General features: G+C 39.8%; 1 protein-coding gene across 3 annotated transcripts in view; it reads right to left on the reverse strand.

Annotated features, from left to right (window-relative positions):
- si:zfos-2326c3.2 (mitogen-activated protein kinase kinase kinase kinase 4) overlaps nt 1-19,136 on the reverse strand; it is an 86,048-nt gene that overhangs the window by 44,213 nt on the left and 22,699 nt on the right. For all 3 annotated transcript variants that reach the window (XM_050041733.1, XM_050041732.1, XM_050041734.1), the window contains exons 5-14: nt 18,913-19,023; nt 17,686-17,776; nt 17,376-17,506; nt 16,043-16,097; nt 15,755-15,833; nt 12,906-13,078; nt 8,416-8,488; nt 7,653-7,776; nt 5,487-5,603; nt 4,867-5,001 (exon numbers count right to left, since the gene is read on the reverse strand). In XM_050041733.1, coding sequence (XP_049897690.1) covers nt 4,867-5,001; nt 5,487-5,603; nt 7,653-7,776; nt 8,416-8,488; nt 12,906-13,078; nt 15,755-15,833; nt 16,043-16,097; nt 17,376-17,506; nt 17,686-17,776; nt 18,913-19,023 — 1,089 coding nt within the window. The remainder of the gene's footprint in view (nt 1-4,866; nt 5,002-5,486; nt 5,604-7,652; nt 7,777-8,415; nt 8,489-12,905; nt 13,079-15,754; nt 15,834-16,042; nt 16,098-17,375; nt 17,507-17,685; nt 17,777-18,912; nt 19,024-19,136) is intronic.

A 19,136-nucleotide genomic window follows, 5' to 3' on the forward strand; every position in this document is an offset into this window, starting at 1 on the left:
TTCTTCTCCAGTTAGCTCCAGTTTGATAAAACGGAGTTTAATCTCTCTGCATCCATTTTCAAGCTCTCTGTGTGTTTGTTTCCTTGCGGACGAGAAAAGGGGGAGCGCACATTTCCGAGAAGGCGTGTCCTTTTCAAAAATGCAAGAGGCGTTGCTTTGTTGCCGGCCGTTTTCGCCGGTGTGTTAAACAAACTTGAGAAAGGAGTGTCCCCAGACTATCAGAAGGCGGAGATCTCTGATTGTCTGGTGGCGAGACTAGGATGTCATACATGTCTTCTCCACATGAAAGACACTTGCATTACACTTACAACTGCCACTGCTGCTATGAATGTAATAAAAGAATTCTAAAATGAAATGATGACATCAACTCAATTTACAGCACAAAGGAAGTGCGTCAACAATCATGCAACCAAAACAGGAAGAGGATAACACTTTTGATTTCCCCTTTAGCTATTGGTAGCTATCCCCAGTTACCAATGTGTGTTCTTTGCAGAGACTATTCCCAGCAGTGGAAATGATGGACAGTGGAACAACCAAACCAGCTGTGAAAATGGTAGTAGTTACAAGAGTCTGAGGAAAACGTGAGGTGATTTGGTTGTCTTTGTGACAGTGGCGCCAACAATAATACCACATGGAAACGCAGGAGAGGAGGGAGTTGAAAAGTTGTGTGTTTCCAATTTAATATTCTGATGTTGAGCAGCTTTTTAATGTTTATCATGTTCACACCCTTTGTTTTGTGTGTTGGCATGCTAACATTTGCTAATTAGCACTAAACACAACATAAACCATGGTACTGGACAAATGAACATTTTGATGCTGGATGATAAGTCAGGGAATCACTATAGTGATTACAATTCATTCTGAGGAGGATATGAGCATCTGTAACAAAGCTCATAGCAATCCATCCAATTATTTGGGACATTACACTCAGAATGTCAACCTTATGGTTCGCAACGGATCACCAAAGACAGTCGGATACATGGCTAGCCTGAGTGTCAGACTGAAGCTCCCAGAACCTTCAGTCTGACATCGCCTCCATTGAAGGCGATTTACAAGGGGGAGGGAATTTGATTTTTCCCTAACCAATCAGTAGAGATCAACGACTCACCCAGAATCTGACGTCATTAGTATCCATGGCTCAGGGGTGCCGAAAACAAGCGAGCATTGTCCGTTTAAAATGTCTCTGTCGTCGTACAGGCCCAGCTGCATCGCCGTTAAATCCAGTTTAGCAGCTTCTTTAATTTGGTCCTCCATTAACGCGAGTAGTGGCGAAATACCTCGATAGCATCGTTAATGTGGTCTGTAGGATCTGTAGCGGTCGCCATTGTTGCTATCCTCACCAGTTACCCACCGGCGTACAGCTTGACATCAGCTTGGCGCTGATTGGCTAATCGCTAGACCCGCCCCCACCCCCGGCGTTCATTGGTCCGTCCATCGTTTGGACGAGATAAATCACAAATTGCCAGACCAGAGATGCAAGCCTACTCAGTTGAGTGGGCGGGGTCTGTGGTCTGGAACCAGGCTAGGGAATGGCAACAACATTTAAACCTTTGACAACTATAACCAGTCAAAGTTGGGTAGTTTAATAGTTACCACTGTACCACCATAGCCTTTAAACAGCAGTTTAGTTTTTATTCAATTCTAGTTGAATGAAAAATGGCAGCTCTGATGATATTGCAAGTCACATAGCGACCAGCTATTTTCTACGACCTCATAATTTGTTTAGGGGAGCAGGGGGCAGCAGCATCTCACATCATGCATTAAGGCAGGGTACACCATAGATGGGTTGCCAGTCTGTTAAAGGGAAGTCACACTATTATACTTATCACTTATCATATGATAACAAAGCAGTTAAGGGAGCTGGTAGAGGCAGTTGATCAGTCACTGTCTCAGTGCACTGTGGCAATTCAAACCCTACACTTGGCCAATTCTCTGATCTTTAAGTCGAGGACATACCACAGAAATACATTATGTGATGCTTGCCAAATCAATCAAAGTGTGAAACGATTGGAACAGCAGTGCCAAGACAAGTTCTTCATCTGACAAAATACAAGACATCACATCACACACTCACTTGAACCTGTCACATAATTAAATGCAGATGCATTAAAACTTAATGAAGCATCAGATAGATCCATCAAGCATGCTGAACTTAATGACTTTGAGGCAATCTGTGTAATCAGAATCTAATATGTACAGATAGCTCTTTGCCACACACACACACCAGCACACCAAATAGACATATAATATAACTAGACAGATATTAATAGCATTGAAATACAGTGTCTTCTACATGAAGAAATTACAGTTCCTAACCTGCTCCTTGGTGTTAATATACACTTATTGGAACTCACTGGTGTGTGGGATAGATTCATTACGCATGTGTTAAAATTAATGATAAAAAAGGGAATCTCTGATATAGTAAAGAGAGCTATGTGTCTTTCTTTAAAATGACTGGAATAGGCAGAGACACTTCACCCACACACGAACTGTCACAGGTACCGTCACTTGTAACATTTTCTCACAGTAAAGGTGAGTTTTAATTTCCAACAGATTTGTATGATGTTATAAATCAAGTTCTAAAAAGATAAAGCAATTTTTATGCAAACTGCATGAAGGTAAAAGACCTCCTTCAAACAGGAAACTGCAGAACATAAGCAAAACAAAGGATTTCTGAAACGCATTTAATCTCCAACTGATTTACAAAACCTTTTGAAAGTGCTGTGAAATAAATTCTTTTATACATATGGATCATATCTTTTATTCATATTTCATTCCTCTAGATTTGATTCAAGCAGCACCTGCATACTGCCTGTTCTGCTTGATGTAAAATTTATTAGGAAAAAAAAAAAAAATTGGAAAAGAAGGTTCCTGTTTCTCGTATTCTGATGGGATTAAAGTTGATGGAAATGTGTCCAAAAGGTCACTTTCCATTTCATAAAGTTTTGTCTTTCACAGGTCATAATTATAAAATGATGAATTAATAAGATCTCTTCTTCTGGCCCGCCACACTGAGGAGAGAGTGTTTTTATCACCTGGGTGACAAAGGCTGACAGGTGCAACCACTGCATCAGAGCAGTGCACATCAAACGCACCTCGAGCTTACAGAGTTTCTGAGCAAAACAAGTTCACGTGTTAACTCACTGCAGCATCACAGCCCAAGTGTTCCACACACTCACCTGCCACAAGGCATTCCTTCTGACAGGTAACTTGGGTTTTTGGTAGATACAGACATTATGTAACGTTGGTCTTACATCAACTGCACATCCCAAACAATTCAGACTTGAGACTGTTATATTCATTCACATCCAAGGTGTGAATGACCAGGACAGTTGTGGTGCAAGGGTCAGACAAAGGCTTTCTATCACTCATACTCTACATACTGTTCTATGTCTTTAACGGCATTTCTAAGGTGTTAAAGAAACAGAGACATCCGACAGAGTTATTTATTATTTATTTATTGGAAAGAAATTTCACCAGTACCCCGAAGCTGCACTATTTCTATTTGAACAATGGGTAAAATGACTATTTTGACTAGCCACTACACTGGTGGCTAAAGCCTCCATACAAGGTGCCACCTGCTACTCAGTTAAATATTCACACACATCCACACATCGATGGCATAGCCATCGGGAGCAATATGGGGTTCAGTATCTTGCCCAAAGATAATCTGACATAAGGACTAACGGGGATCGAACAGCCGAGCCGATAAGTGGACACCCCACTTTACCTGCTGAGCCACAGCCGCCCAAGAGCCAGATATTTACCCTCGTTTGTTTAAACAATCAGTAATTTTGGACACAAATCTGTGTAAATAAAAAAACTTTGTATATCACTCAGGGGTGCTGCCTTATTTCCTGTGTCACAAAGAGTGTTGTGTGCCTGATGTGCATTTTCCTTTGCTGTCAATGGGTTGTCTCATCACTTTTTGGATAAGTTAGCAAAACTGTAACCTAAAAAGTTGTTTATTACCCCAGTCTTTGCCTTAACCCCAAGATTAACCAACAAGACCCAACATCAAACTGTTAATTCAAACAAAGATGATTTTCAATTTTTGTGGTGATCACGGTTTACAAAAATTGACTTGTACGAAGATTTTTCCTCCTTTTACTGCGGGCAACCATGACTAACCCAACTGGTGATTACTGTTCTCATTGACCATCATCAACCACATTATACTGGAAAATATGAACAACTAAATGGTGCTAAAATATATTGAAATTTAGATGGACTAAATCATGTCCCACAACAAAATCTACTCAGATGGGGGGTCTGTATTCTGATTTACGCCCAGCCCACCCAGGCTTACATGGAAGACTTTTAACTTCCATGTACACTGGTGTGAGACCAGCTGTACAAATTACAGGAAAACATGAATAAAATATCATGTATGCCTTCATACTTATTAAATAACCTGATCTCATATTATATGTATGAACATGCATTTCGAGGATGGGGTGAGACTGTCCCGGAGCTCACCAAAGCGTGCACTAACAAGTCCTGCAAATCCACACCCATCCACATGACGTAACAAGTTTTTTAGGGAGTCCTGTGTCATCAGCCATATTTGGCCATTCCATGACATCCTATCCAACAGAGATTTTGCACTCTGGAGCAAAGTGTAGGACCAGTACTGGACAGAACCAGCATTCCTAGTGTCTGCTTTAAAATAAATTCTCATTTCCTTCAAAATTTCTTTTAATACCCAATTTCATGCAGGGAAGTGAAGTACATTGTAAACACAAAATCTCAAAAAAAAAAAAAAAAGCACAAAGGGGAGAAAACTGAGCCCCTATCCTCACCTACCATTAACAACAACAAAAAAAAACTAAAGTGATGAATACAAAACCAAAAGTTGATCTTTACCTGTCTCCTGTCACTCCTCTTGTTCCTCTCATCCAGTAAGATTCTGTTGTCATGGAGATCAGACTCCTCCCCAAGCAAGATCTCTTGAAGCTCCGCCCACTGATAGGCGCAGTCTGCCAGCTGCCGCCTCTGCTGCTGTAAACAGCAAACACAGTACCCATGATCACAAAATTAAGCACACTGACAACAGTCAAGCCAAAATCATTAACTAAACTATATTTGGGCAAGTGTGAATGGCACTGTTGTGTTTATTGTTCACTTTGTCGCAACATGTACATTTTCTATTTATATGCATTTAGCTGGCATTCTTAAGAAGCACAACGTACAGTAAAAAATTCCAGCTCTGAGATTATCAACATGACAGCCTGCAATAGTTGCACACATAATATCATACAAGTAAAAGCTTCCGAGGTCATAGGTGTGGGAGCAGTTAGTGGGCAGAGTAAGGATGTGACTCAGAAGGTGGAAGATGACACTGATGTGTTTCTTGTAAAGATGTCTCTGATTAAAATGGTGGATTTGAACTAATCTTCTCTTCCTCTGAAATGTTTTATTTCCTGCTTATTGACCTATAAATGCTCAGTGAATTCAGAGGGAAAATGTGAAGAAGTGATACTTACATCCTCTAACTTTTGCCGCTGCTCATGTTGCTGTTGGATCCTCTTTTGTCTGTCAGCTAGTAACTGCTGCTTGTATCGCTCCTGCTCCGCTAACTGCTGCCGGTGCTGCTGTAATGCCTGGACAGGAATATGATAACATCATGGTTGAAATAAAATTAAGAAAATGACACAGGCTTTACACACACTGAAGTCTTTGATTTGAAGGTTAAATATATTAGGTTAACTTGGCTCTGTACTAATAAAACCAAAACTGAATTATGTTTGACTTTGATCCAGGGTCAAATTGCCCGCTGTTTCAACTGCGATATGAGACAGTTACACCCAAAACTTTTTACAAGACTAAAGGTTAATTGCTAAGTGTGAAATCAGATTAGAGCTCAGAGTGGATATTATGGTAGTCTACTTTTCCAACTAATATGAGTTGAGATGTTTTATACATTTCCTGTGTGCTAAAAATCTAGATTAAATGAGCTAAATGAATGAACCCAAAGTTGCTGTACTGAAAGCACACTTTGTAAATGACCTCTTTCCACTATAACAACTGCTATTAATAATTAGGGCTGACACTACCAATTATTAACATCATTATCAATTAATGTGCCAGTTATGTTTTGATTAATTAACTAATCATTAGGGCTGTCGAAAATTTATATTTTAAATTGCAATTAATCACATTTTCAATCGCATGTTTAAAATTCCATGATATTACATTTCAAAACAGTTTTGAAGTCCATTTAACAAGGTGAAGCAATTCTGTCTTTATTGGGAATCAAATGAATGCAAAGAAATTTGCTTTATGATCTTGACCTTTTAGATTTTTTTCCTTCAAATAAGTGCTGCACTGCTACAACAGAGTGATCTTGAAACCATGACAACACGGCAACCTGAGGAAGTCCCATAGACCAGACTCTTTCACAATGTTTTAATAATAGTACTACATCACCGTATTTGGCGATGTGGTTGCCCGCTGATCAGCTGAATGCTCAGGTTGTAGGTGGTAGCTCAGACTCAAAGTAAGTACCGTTTGACACAAGGTGCATTACTTTTGACTTGTCAATTGAGCCTTCTGGGAGTTTTTTACAGTGAAACAAGCCTTTCAGTAGCACAGTGAAATCATTATTTTCCATCACAGAGGCAGCAGGAAGCTGCTGTAGAGGCTTGACTAAGGTCGAAGGGACAAAATAGCTGCATGCAATTATAAAAAAAAAATGCTTTATTTTAGACCTTAATTGCTTGGTGGTAAATGTGTAAATGCTGTCAGCCCTACAAACCATTCTATCTGTCATATATGACAAAACATGATTTCACAATTGAAACTGGCAAAGTTATATTACTTTTGTACTTTTCATCAGTTTTAATTCCGTTTTTTTAATTTTCTTTTCTTTTTTTTTTTAATTCTGTTGAGTTTCCAGTAGTTTACATGGGTTTGTTTGTTTGTTTCATCTCTTTAGTTTTCATTGTTTCAATTTTGTGTTTCAATTTTGTTTTTAATAGTTTCAGTATTAATGCTTTTACACACTAGGGACACAAAAAGACACAAAAATGCAAAACGTTCGCCTGCATCCAAGCTATTCAAACCAGCAGCGATTTGTATTTGTGACAAATACTGGGACCATACTGACCCACAGCAGCATCTGGCAGTCAGAGGATCTGGTATGTGCTGCCCTTGTCAAAGTTGAAAAGAATGATAAAGTTTGCTGTCTTGGTTTAGACTGTGGAGCCTCCCTGGTGTTGTTTCATAATCCTTATAAATTTAGCTATAATGTGATTGGCTGATGCCTTTATCCATGGAGTGAAAGCTTAGAAAAATTGACCTCCTAAAAAGATTACATTGTATTTTGCTTGGTAATATTTGCGTTCTATGTAAAAGTACTTATGACAAAAATAATAGTTCAAAAAAAATATACTGACATGAAAGTTAATTGTTCACAGTCTGGAACCTGTGAATATTTAGCATTTCAAAAAAACAAAAACAAAACTGAAACAATCTATCAATTCCTCAAATAAAGCAGATACACAAACTGGACCAAATTCCACATGCTATATTTTGTTAGAGATGAGCACTGATGGCATCATTGTCATTCACTGTATTGTATTGTATATATTGTATCACTGTATACATCACGAATCAATGTGTAAAAGGTTGCATATGAACTCAACACCTACCTGTTGTCTTTGCTGACCAACACCTCCCCCGTGACCTCCCTCTCTGCCCCCGTCACGATCCTCTGTCTGTAAACGAAGAAACTCCCGTCTTAACGTCCACTCACCAGGAACATTCACAATGGAGCTGGAAGAGGAAGAGAGGGAGGAAGACAGTGTCAATGATAAAAACAGCAACTGCTGGGTACTGAAGTACACTTGAGGATGAAGGAAAATACCCAATCACTTTTAATTCACCAATGAGATGGTCATGGGCACAGTAACACACATACACACACACACACACATATACACACACACACACACACACACACACACACACATACACACACACTTAAAGCTCATCCTAGGAGAAAGTGCTCCGTTCCTAGTGCCATCTGCTGTTTGATGTCCAGGGACAGCAACAGAGATGCTAGTGCATCTGTCCATGGACGTAGAAACACACACATTCCCTGTAGTGATTCATTAGCTTCATATGTGAGGAGCACTCGAGCAGAGAGAGAGTTCATAAGTGAGTGTTAATCTACCGATTAGCACTGATAATGATGATTAAATTTTTAGAAATCTTTGAGAAACTGTTTGCATGTTTATCCAGATTGATAAACTGTGTATGCTTAATGCCATGTCCTCTCCGTGTATGGAAATCTGCAGCAACTACTGTGCTTCCAAGTTATCTCCCCGCTGCACAAGTGTGTAATCTTTCATCACACACCCTGTGATCAATTTCCTCAACAGATATTCATGCCTGGTGTAAAAAGACTTTTACCTGGGTTCTCCTTCCTCCTCTGTTACCTCGTCATCCTCTTCTTCACTGCCACTGTACTCATACTCTGGACCCTCTGAGTGAGAGAAACACAAATAAAGCATATGAGTGTTTTATTTGGTTAATATCAGGTCATTAAAACTATATATCTAAATCTCATTGCAAAGATCAATGGAAATGGAAATTAACAATTTACCGCCCCACTCAATCATAACCTCTGACCAACTAGCAGTATGTGGCAGAGAATATTACTGCAGAGACTCTGCCCTCTGCTTGGGTTTTCTGGGATGTTTGTGGGCATGTACCACCAAAACGCAACACAACAATGCACACTTTAACTGGTGACCCCTTTAAAAAAAGAAGAAATCGATAACCCTGCATAGTATACCTTTAAAACACTGAGACAACTGTTAAAGCTAAAACAATTAATGAGTTCTGTCAGTTCACATAGCAAATGCTAATTTTCACATAGAAAAGTTTGCATTTAAGACCTGGGTTTTATCATAGCACCAGCTGCAAAGCACTTGTGGAATGTGTCCTGCTCCACTTTGGTGTCCATTTTAACCCCAGCCGCATGTCTGAGTGTGAAACTGGCTGGTTCTCCACTGTAAAATGATGCTTTCAGTGTTTGTCAGAAATGAGGTATGATCGTGGGTGGTGCTTGGAGTGAAGGCCTCTGATGTGTTTGCACTGGTGTGGGCATTCTTCTCTGGCACACAGTACTGCATCTCTGGCTTTCTCGACCAGCCACTGTTTCATTAAAAATTCCTCCATGCCTGCCGTCTCGTTCTTTCATCGTCTGCTGCCAGTAGCAATTTAGTCATTATCAAAGCCACACTAAAGTATAGTGTGGGCAAACTTGGGCAACAAGAAAGTAAATGAGAGTCTTGTTTAGTGGAAGACATATGGGACAAAGTTGTTACACCATGGCTTCAAAACAACACTGCTGAATCATCTCAATCCTGACCCAATGCAGTCACTGAAAAAATGCTCTCTCCTTTTACATGCGCCTCCTTCCATGGGATCCATAACACATATGAATTAGCGTTATTCTCTGCCGACACACATTAGTGTCATAGTGCTGTTTTAGTATAACTGTTTTTGAATGTATATTAGACCTAATAGTTTGGATTATGGACTGGAAAACTGTCAAGGGTTTCTGAGAGTCTTTCTACACAGAAATCACTGCACAGGCCAACACTGTTCCAATGGGCTTTCTGTCCAAAGGCCAGGAAGATGGGCCAGCCAGCTTAGCATAACAACATTTGGCCAACATATGGTGTGAATGTAGCTCGGGCTAACTTGAACATTCACTTGACACACCATATGTTGCCATTAACACGCTGAAAGGTGTGTTTGTTCGAGCCAAGAAGAAGGAATACGACTGACAAATTCTGCTTTTGTAACGCACGGAGGGAACCTCTTGCTCTGTTGCTGTGATGTCATGTTTGAAAGTTTTGGCTCATGTCGTGTCTTTCTGAGCCAAAGCTGCAGGAGAGAAGAGCAATTTGAGGGTTAATGCCTACTTCTGCCGACTGAGAAGTGGCCGTTTTTTTTGTGATTCATCTTCCAAAACATAGACCATCTTTGGCCTAACTACACTCTTGGGTATGCTGAAAATGACACATCCTTTTTGCATCATGTCCGCCGCATTGATTTTTTTTTTTCTTTTTCATGCAGCAGTGACTTTTTCCCACACGCACTTAGACTACCGGCATTTCATTACTCTGGAGGGGCATAGGGGCACACACACACATACACACACACACAAACACATGCAGCATGCAGAAACTCTACCAGTCATTAGTGTGTTTTTATAAGCTAACAGAAGATTAGAACCAGATGGCCATTCTGTTTCCTCCTTCCTTCCCCTCTCAGCTTCTCTCTCTCTCTCTCTGGTCTGTTTCTGTCTCTCTTTCCCTCTGTTGTTATCACTGTCTCTTTCTGTCTCTCGCCCCTCTGATCCGCCTGTCTTTCAGTTTCCAAAATGAAGAATAAACCTAATGGACAGTACAGGGATTTCTTACACTGCTTGAATATCAACGTGTGAACAAAAGAGAAGCAAAGTTATAAATATCTTTGTCTTCTATTACCCTCCCCCCACTCCTTTTCTCCTACTGTCATTGCCGTCATATATTCGGCACATGCTACTCATACAGAGTATGATTCATTTTAAGAGCAGGATGAGGATACAATTCCCACACTCTCCACATTCCCTAATTTGTCTCTTGTTTTCTTGTCCCTACATCTGCCCTTCTTTTTCTTGTCTCAGTCTCTGTTACTGTTGAACATTTTCCCGACTGAACGCTGTAGAAAAGGAAAGGAAAGGTCAGGGGTGTACCGTGCAGCCTTTTGGCCCGACCTAACATTCTCCCTCTTTTGCTCTCTCGCTCATTTTGTCTGGCCGTCTTGCTGTCGCCCTTCCGCTGTATTCAGCTCAATTAAAATATCTGGCATAACTGGCACAGTTCAACTTGGCACAGGAGGGAAACCTGCTGTCCAACCAGTAGTAATATATGAATCATAATCATATGGATATATCAACATCTGTTTAAACTAGAATTACCGCCTTGTGATTGTATACCTCTGCAAACCAGTAAAGTTGCAGTTACTGTTTGCATCCATGTCTGTGAAAACTTAGAAGACACAGAAGATCTGTACAATCAGTACAGTTTCAATGTGGACACCCAAGATTAGTGTCTCCAATTTAGTATCTGACCAAATGTCTCCACTTCTGTCCCTCAGTGATGGTGTTGAATAATGGATTGATGTGTTTTTGTGATTTTGCAGAACATTATGATGTCACAGTGAGCTGACCTTTGACCTTATGGGTATAAAATGTTATCATTTCATTATTATATTCTCTTAGACATTTGTGTGAAGTTTTGTCACAATTAGCAGATTCATTCTTGAGTTATGGCCAAAAATGTGATTTTGGGTCACAGTGACCTTGACCTTTGACCATCAAATTCTAAATGGTTCATTCTTAAGTCCAAGTGGACGTCTTTGCCAAATTTGAGGAAGCTCCCTAAAGGCGTTCTTGAGATCTTGCTTTCATGAGAATGAGACAGACGAGGTAACGGTGACTTTGACCTTTGACCACCAAAATCTAATCAGTTCATTTAAGTCCAAGTGGACAGTTGTGCCTTAAGGCCTTCTAAAGATATTGTGTGCCTGAAAAGGGGACAGATAAACACACATACGGATGAACTGACAGACAACCCAAAACCATAACGCATCCAGTCATGGCTATCACCGACACAGAGGCATAAAAACTTTCAGTGCTCCCTTGCCTGAAACTGTCTTTGTGGTTGCAGTGCACTGCAGCACTAGTGGGTAGGTTCAGATGTTATGAAGTGTGGTCTACTGTAGCAAAATAAAGATACAGCAATATGTAATACATGCAAAAGGAGTTGTGTAAATTGTGGGTAACACCTAACCTAATGAAACATTTCCACAAACAGCATGCAATAAATTAGCAGAAATGCAGTGTTTTTAACAGCCTGAGCGAAGCAGCTGCTGTGCCATTAGTGCAGCTGGTGCACTCGCTCAGCTTAAGTGTGTCGGTAGGTCTTATTCCACTCCAGGCTGCCTGAAACCCACCTAATGCAGTGAATTAGTGAGACATAATGGAAAATCTACTCTGTGAAGTGCCCTATTTGTAAAGTATTTAGAAATTTCATTAGTTTTCCAAACCAGATTCCTTGACTCTCACTGTCTGAGAATCACCTCTCAAACACCTGCACAATTCTAACAATGCAGGTCAGAGATGGTGACCTCTATGTAGAATAAATGTGGGTGTTAAATCAGGACACTTCTCCTCTTTCTCTGTGTTTCGTAGAGTCAAACTGTGTGGCTTTTTGTTTTTACAGTAAGTGCTTGCGTGCATGTGTCTTTATTCAAAATCGTGTCATTGTTTAAAATTGTGAAAAGCATGTGTTCACTTATTTCTGCTTGTATGTGTTTTGGATCCAGTCCTTGCTGGACCACCCTGTGACTTGAAGTAAATGAAAACCATGCTGTAGTTCTCCTTGTGCAGAGTTAGACTCTCACCCTACTGACAAACAATCACATGGCATGAAATAGAAAATAATATCAGCACAGGTTCTCCTTTAGGTCACCAGCCCATGGCAAAATTCCCTAGAATCATCATTACCACTGTAAGTCATCCTATATAAGCACATCAGATGAATAATTCAGTTGTAAATACAAGAACTGAATAATAACTGACTCACTGGAATCAATTCAAGTGAGTCAGTTTTGCTCAGGAAAACTCAGGAAATCCCAGGGAAAAAAATCTGGCCGCAGTTCAGGTTTCAGTCCTATAAAACTAAGACAGAAACTATAATAGCAGACTGCATTTAATATTCTGTGCATCCATCTATCTACCGTACCTGTTAGACCCTCTCGACATCCTTCTATCTATCTCCCTCATTTCTTTAGCCCTTCACACATGTGTTACTGGTTTATCTATTACATCAGTTTCTTCTCACCTTTCTCCCTTTTCTTCCTGGTTCTGTCCAGGTGATCTTTGAGCATGATGCGAACTTGTCTCTCATTAGCCAGGTCCCGGATGAAAGCGTGTCTGAGCAGGGCGTCAGTGGTCGGTCGCTGCAAATGGTTCTTGACCAGACAACTATCAGCAAACGACAAGAAACGCTTCGACCTATGAAAGAAAGAGAGGCAACCAAAGAGAGAAGACGGAGGAAAGGACAAACAAAACATGTTAACGAGAAAGAGTTAAGAGTATTGTAAAAACCTACACTATATAAAGTCTGCTTTAGAGAATACTTCACCTACAAAATGTTCATTTGTACATCAGTTACTCACCACATATCACATTGAATTCATAAAGAAAACTTTTTTTTCTTTTATGCCTCCATGGTGAACAAATCCAAAAATGCTTGATGAATTAAAGCCATAGGGGTCCTCATGTATCCAGTCGTATGCTCGGTCCTTCTAAAACATGCATTTTTACTACAGCATTACTTTTTAAAATACTTCCACATAAGGAGTCTCACAAACAGATGAGTAGCACGCCAGGGTGTTTCAACTCTGCTTGTTCTTTCCATTGAGCAGAGTTCAAAGACACACACTTGCACAGGCGCCTGTTGTGTGTTTGGGAAATACTGAGCATACGACTGGATAAATGAGACTTGAATTGCACTGCATGAGTTGTGTGAGATTTAGTGAACAGATGATTTGATATAATTTTGCTCTTGTTAAACTTGGCCCCCTATGGCAAAAATTAATGAAGATTATTTCCAATTTTTGAGTCTCCATTCACCATTAAGGCATATGAGCAGAGCAAAGTATTTCACAAATTCATGTAACAAGGGGTGAGTGATTAATATACAAGTGATCATTTTGTTGGTAAAATACTGTATAAATAAATATATATGTGCCCTAACAAATTGAATGGTTTTTAATTAATTCAGGTATAGGTTATATGCCTGATCAGGAGCCTAAATTAGCCTTTACATAACACAATAATATCAATGAGTTTCTTAATTCTCAAATCCAAATTAATTTATTCTAAACTGCAACACCAAGCTTCACTTTAAGATGTAGTTTGCACTCTCTTCTTCATTATCATGTTTGGTCAGGTTCTTGTTAGATGCCATCTGTAAAGCACTCTGTGGTAAAATGACCTTAAAACGGTCTATAAATAAACTTGAGTTGACAAATGGGAAGTGGTTCAACTGAGAAGAAATTTGAAACACATGTAACCCATACCTGTACTACATTAGTTAAATAGGTTGCGGCATTTTCACTGACTGAAATCTTTACCATGACAGTGAAAGCACTGCATATTTCAAACTTTGTTTTTAACTTAAACTCTCACACATTTATTTATTAAGATTGGTAACTTTTAATTAAATAATCTCTTTATTAAAGGAAGGTTTGCATAAAGACATTATAATTAAAAACATAAAAAAGCACTCCAAAAGTATGTTACAATGTATGAAGTGAGAACACAGTAAGAAAATAATAAAGTGGAGCAAACTAACATAATGTGCAAATGTGCAGTCAAAGTGACATAAAAAGTTTTCATCAGATGTAACAGACTAGAATAAAAACCAGCAGGTTCATGAGTCAAACATTTTTCAATCAATAACAACTTCTATAACATGCCATAAAATTCTTAAATATTTGTTTAAACTCACCTATCGTCTGCAAGCTAGTAATCACTTGTTGGATTATTACCAAGGAAAATCCTTTCAAAAAATGTTGAGCTTAACTTTTGCTCAGGAAATATATGGGTAATGAAATACTCCTAAAATTTAAGAGGTGTGTAGTCCGTGATCTGAACACAGAAAACAGGGAAGGAATATGTGTTGCTGCTTAGATTTTGGTTTGCTTGCTGCCTTTGGGAGGCCCTGAGGTAAAAGGACTGTTGGAGCTATTAAAAGCTGTCCTATGAACCCGTGTTTCTGATGACATTAATTCTGAATGAAAGACAGCATGAGTTCAACCACCCGTTCCATCTTATCCATTATATATGGAAGAGAAGGAGATGGGATAACAGGACAGTAAAAGAGAGAGGGGTTAATAAAAACTCTGAGATTAAAATGGCAGCATTGTGTTCATTTTAATAAAGGACAAATGTTTTACAGGTTGAGAGTTTCATTGAAGCAACAAAATCGAGGCCTAAATTGCAGTTCCTTTAATGGCCACTTGAGGCTGGCTCCAGAAGCAAGTAAGTCCCTTAAGACCCCCATGTTAAAGTGTCCATCAGCAGAAATAAACATGCTTACAGCCTGGTACAAAAAACAGGTTTTGGTGTCCATAGCTAATTTCAACATTCATAACAGCTGTACAGAGGGTGCATTGTCATCTAATTCACCTGTTTACATTTTATGAAGGCTTAAAGTTACGCATAATTAAAGGAAGGCTGCTTTGAGTAACAGACTGTCTGCGAATAGTGTCCAAGTGTCAGATCCGCAACCCATTCCTCCACAGTGCCAACCTCTTGCCCAAATATGTCCACTTCTGGCTCAAAAAAATAAATAAAATACAAAAATAGATGGCGAAAGCCAATATGCCAAAGTCAAGGCTTCAAAACCGCAGGCTACAAACCAGTGGATGGCTCCATCCTTTATTTTATACCGTGAATGGTTTATCTTGTTGCTTGCTGAACATGCCTGGACATGCCCCAGTGACTTTCAGTTTCATCACAGAGAGAGAGTTGGGATATCTTTTCTCTGACTTTCTAAAGCATTAAAACCCAAATCAAAGACCACCTGCTTTCAGGAGAGAAAACACTGCCCTCTACTTCCTGTTGTAAATACAATATACACACATAATATATGTGTGTCTGTGAATGTGGTCGCAGGCTTACCATTTCTTTGACTTGAGTTTGGGAGGAGGGTTTCGTGGAATCAGAAACAGAGCTCTCATTGGATGCATGTCACACAGAGCTACAAACAAAGATAGAGAGTAAGAGAGGAAAAGAGAGATTGACAGAGACAGTGAGAGACAGAAAGAACCAGATGGGGACAGGAGCAGTGATAGAAAGCGGAAAATTAAATCAATTCTGAGTGGAACTATACATAGATAAAATTAAACAGCTTGACATCAATGACATCAGTCAACATTGTGTGTATGTTTGGGTGCATCTCTAACTTACGAGGGGCTCCTTCAGCCATCTCTAAAGCCGTGATGCCTAAAGACCAGAGGTCACTCTGCAATCAAGAGAGACAGGAAAAGGTTAAGACTGGTGAATGCACAGAGCTTAGCTTGAGTTTGGTTAATTTCCTGTAAACTTGGGATTTCCTCTTTATATTCAAACTGTAAATCAGTGTGTGCGTAGTGTGTGAGCACAGATCCAGGAATTCCAGAAACAATTTCCAGGACTTGGAGCCAAATTTCTGGCATTTTACAAAAGAACAAAAAAATAAATAAATCAGTGGATTCTTTTCAGCAATGTACTGGATTTCAGAAGTCACTGCCTAATTACTTCCAGAATAGCATACAATTAGCTGAGATTCCATTCAAGGATGTCTCTGTGAACTATGATATACGCTATCTAATCAGCAAGAGTGAACAGAAACTTTCTGGTCAAAGGTTTGGGTGATGTTTTCTCAGCATCACTAAAGAGTTTTTAGGCTCCCTTCAAAGACTTTCTGCCAGTAATGAAATTCTGTTATGAATAGTGATGAAAAGTCTTCTGTTGAATATGATGTGATGTATGCTGAGACCCAATTAACACTTCACAATTCTTGTGCAGATCAGATAGCTATCAGATATCAAAAAAGATAAGTAAATGCACCCAAGAAGCATTTGAGACAGACTGAAATCCAATTATATATGTAATCTCTACAACTCCCACATGTAACTGCGTCAGTGAATTCTCGTATTTAAGAGGTTGACCAATAAATCGCCGCTGATCGGACATTTAACAAACAGTCATTATCAGTGGAGCTCAGAAGTGGACGATGGCTGCTCATCCTTCTCCAGTCACATGGGGACTTACATTCCTGACCGGAGCTGAAGAGGGAAGGGTTGTGTCAAATGATCAGTGGGTACAACTCCAGCCCCAAGTTTTTATGCTTCAGGTCTATTTTCTTCCTGTTTTATGTGTCTAACTACAGTGATTGTGTGTTGGTCCCTGAGTGAACCCAAAAGGCGAGGCCTTTCAGTCTTATTGCACTGCAGTTCATCCCAATCTTTGTTGTCTCCACTGTATGTGTTGTTGTATGTAGTTGATCAACTGCTACATTAAAAATTAACATTTACACTCTTAGTTTTTACCTTCAGACAACATAAAAAATGGCCTACATTTACAGGACGATTCTAAAGGGCAATAACGTTCTCAGTACTATTGAATGTTTGAATGCTCTACACTTTTTCATTTTCCTGTTGGATGCCTTACTTATACATTCATGAAAAAGATGAGACATGAGGATGAAAATGTGTGTAAAGCTGGCCAGAAACACAACTATTTCCATGTAATGAAGTACCCTGTAGTCATATGTGGCCTCGGGGTTCTCGTCACAGGCAATGACTTCTGGAGCCATCCAATAGGGAGTACCGATGAAGGTGTTTCTTCGACCGATAGTCTTATCCAGCTGTGCCGACACTCCAAAGTCAACTGAAACATGAAAAAAGTGGGACAATTTCATGTTTCAAAGCAACCACAATCTTTGCCCCTTCATGAGACGTGTGATTTATGCATGTATGCATGTAAGACTGTGTGATTGTTCCTCAGTTCTGCCTGAAGGCATGCGGATGTGCTTGAGAAACCACAGTGCATGTGTCGATGTGTCATACCCAGTTTGACTTCAGCATTCTCTGTGAGCAAAACATTTTGTCCCTTAATGTCTCTGTGAATCACATGATGGGAGTGAAGATGGGAAAGACCCTGGAAGACAAATATACATGCACATAAACACACAGATAGATACAGAGTCAGATGACCACATAGTATGACGTCGCAAGCACTCTAAAATAGTACAAGCATTATGTGCTTCTTTTGAAGGAATACTGAACAAAGAGTAGGATTTATTTCAAGTGTGTTGCCTGCTTTTCCCTTCCAGGAAAGTTCAAAATATCCTTGCTTAAGGTAGTAGAGTGACCTAGTAGCACAAGCTACTGTGGCACAGTTTAAATGTGTGTGTGCTTGTGTGTGTGTGTGTGTGTGTGTGTGTGTGTACTCTCGCTTCTTCAAAGGAGGTTAAATAAACAAAGGAAGTGAGTCTTATTTCAGACAATGACTTCACCATGCTTTGCCGGGTGTCTGTGTGTGTTTGTGTGTGGCACTGTGATGTTGAAACAATGAAGAGACAGCATGGCTGACAGCAGCAGGGGAAACACTGGCGACAGTCCAGAGCGCTTTGTGCCTCAAGTTTTTTTTCTATTGAAAAATAATCTCACTTTCATTCTGTCAGTGATAACGTTGCATCAAGGACACATATGTTAAAACTGAGCTGATACAAGTTGATCTGCTGTTTGTGTATGTGTAGGTCTGTTACTAGAGCCACAAACACACACACACACACACACACACACACACACACACACACACACACACACACACACACAGAGCAATGCAGAGAGCAGTGCAAACATCCCGGAGTCTTTCTCAGGACCCTGTGATCTCTCATAATGATAACCATAACATCTTACAGACATGTGTTTTAAACTGGCCTTTTAAGTATATAAATGAAAAAATAAATCAATTATTCCCTCAGAGTCACAGTGGGAAAACATGACAGAGATACTGAGCATCAGTTTGGCTTCTTCTCTTTGATGTTTTTGCAGAAAGAAAAAAAAATCCAACACTAAAAGTAGCATCATGTTTCTTAGACAACAGCAACAACTCATCCAGCCTTTAGTTTGCATCCACACACAAATTACTACCTCTGTTTTAACCAGCACTAAAAAGGGCCTCTAGCATAACAACACCTCAGAAACAAAGTTCCATTGTTGAGTCTCCCATACAGTTCTATAGTGTGTATGCATGCTGTGGTGAGTGTGCATTTTTTATGTCGACCGTACCCTGAGCACCTCTCGGCAGATGTAAGCTATCCAGTCCTCCTTCAGACAGTTCCCCTTGGTCTTCTTCACCAAGTCTGTCACAGAGCCGGCCCCACAGTACTCCATGACCAACTAGATGGAAGCATACAGAATTGTCAGGCATGTAGGTACCAGCCAAAACAACTGTGATTGTTATGAGAATGATCTTGAAAAAAACCCCCACATATGACATACTGTATGATAGT

The sequence above is a fragment of the Epinephelus moara genome, chromosome 4 (genome assembly GCF_006386435.1).
Source record: "Epinephelus moara isolate mb chromosome 4, YSFRI_EMoa_1.0, whole genome shotgun sequence".
Taxonomy (NCBI): Eukaryota; Metazoa; Chordata; class Actinopteri; order Perciformes; family Serranidae; genus Epinephelus; species Epinephelus moara.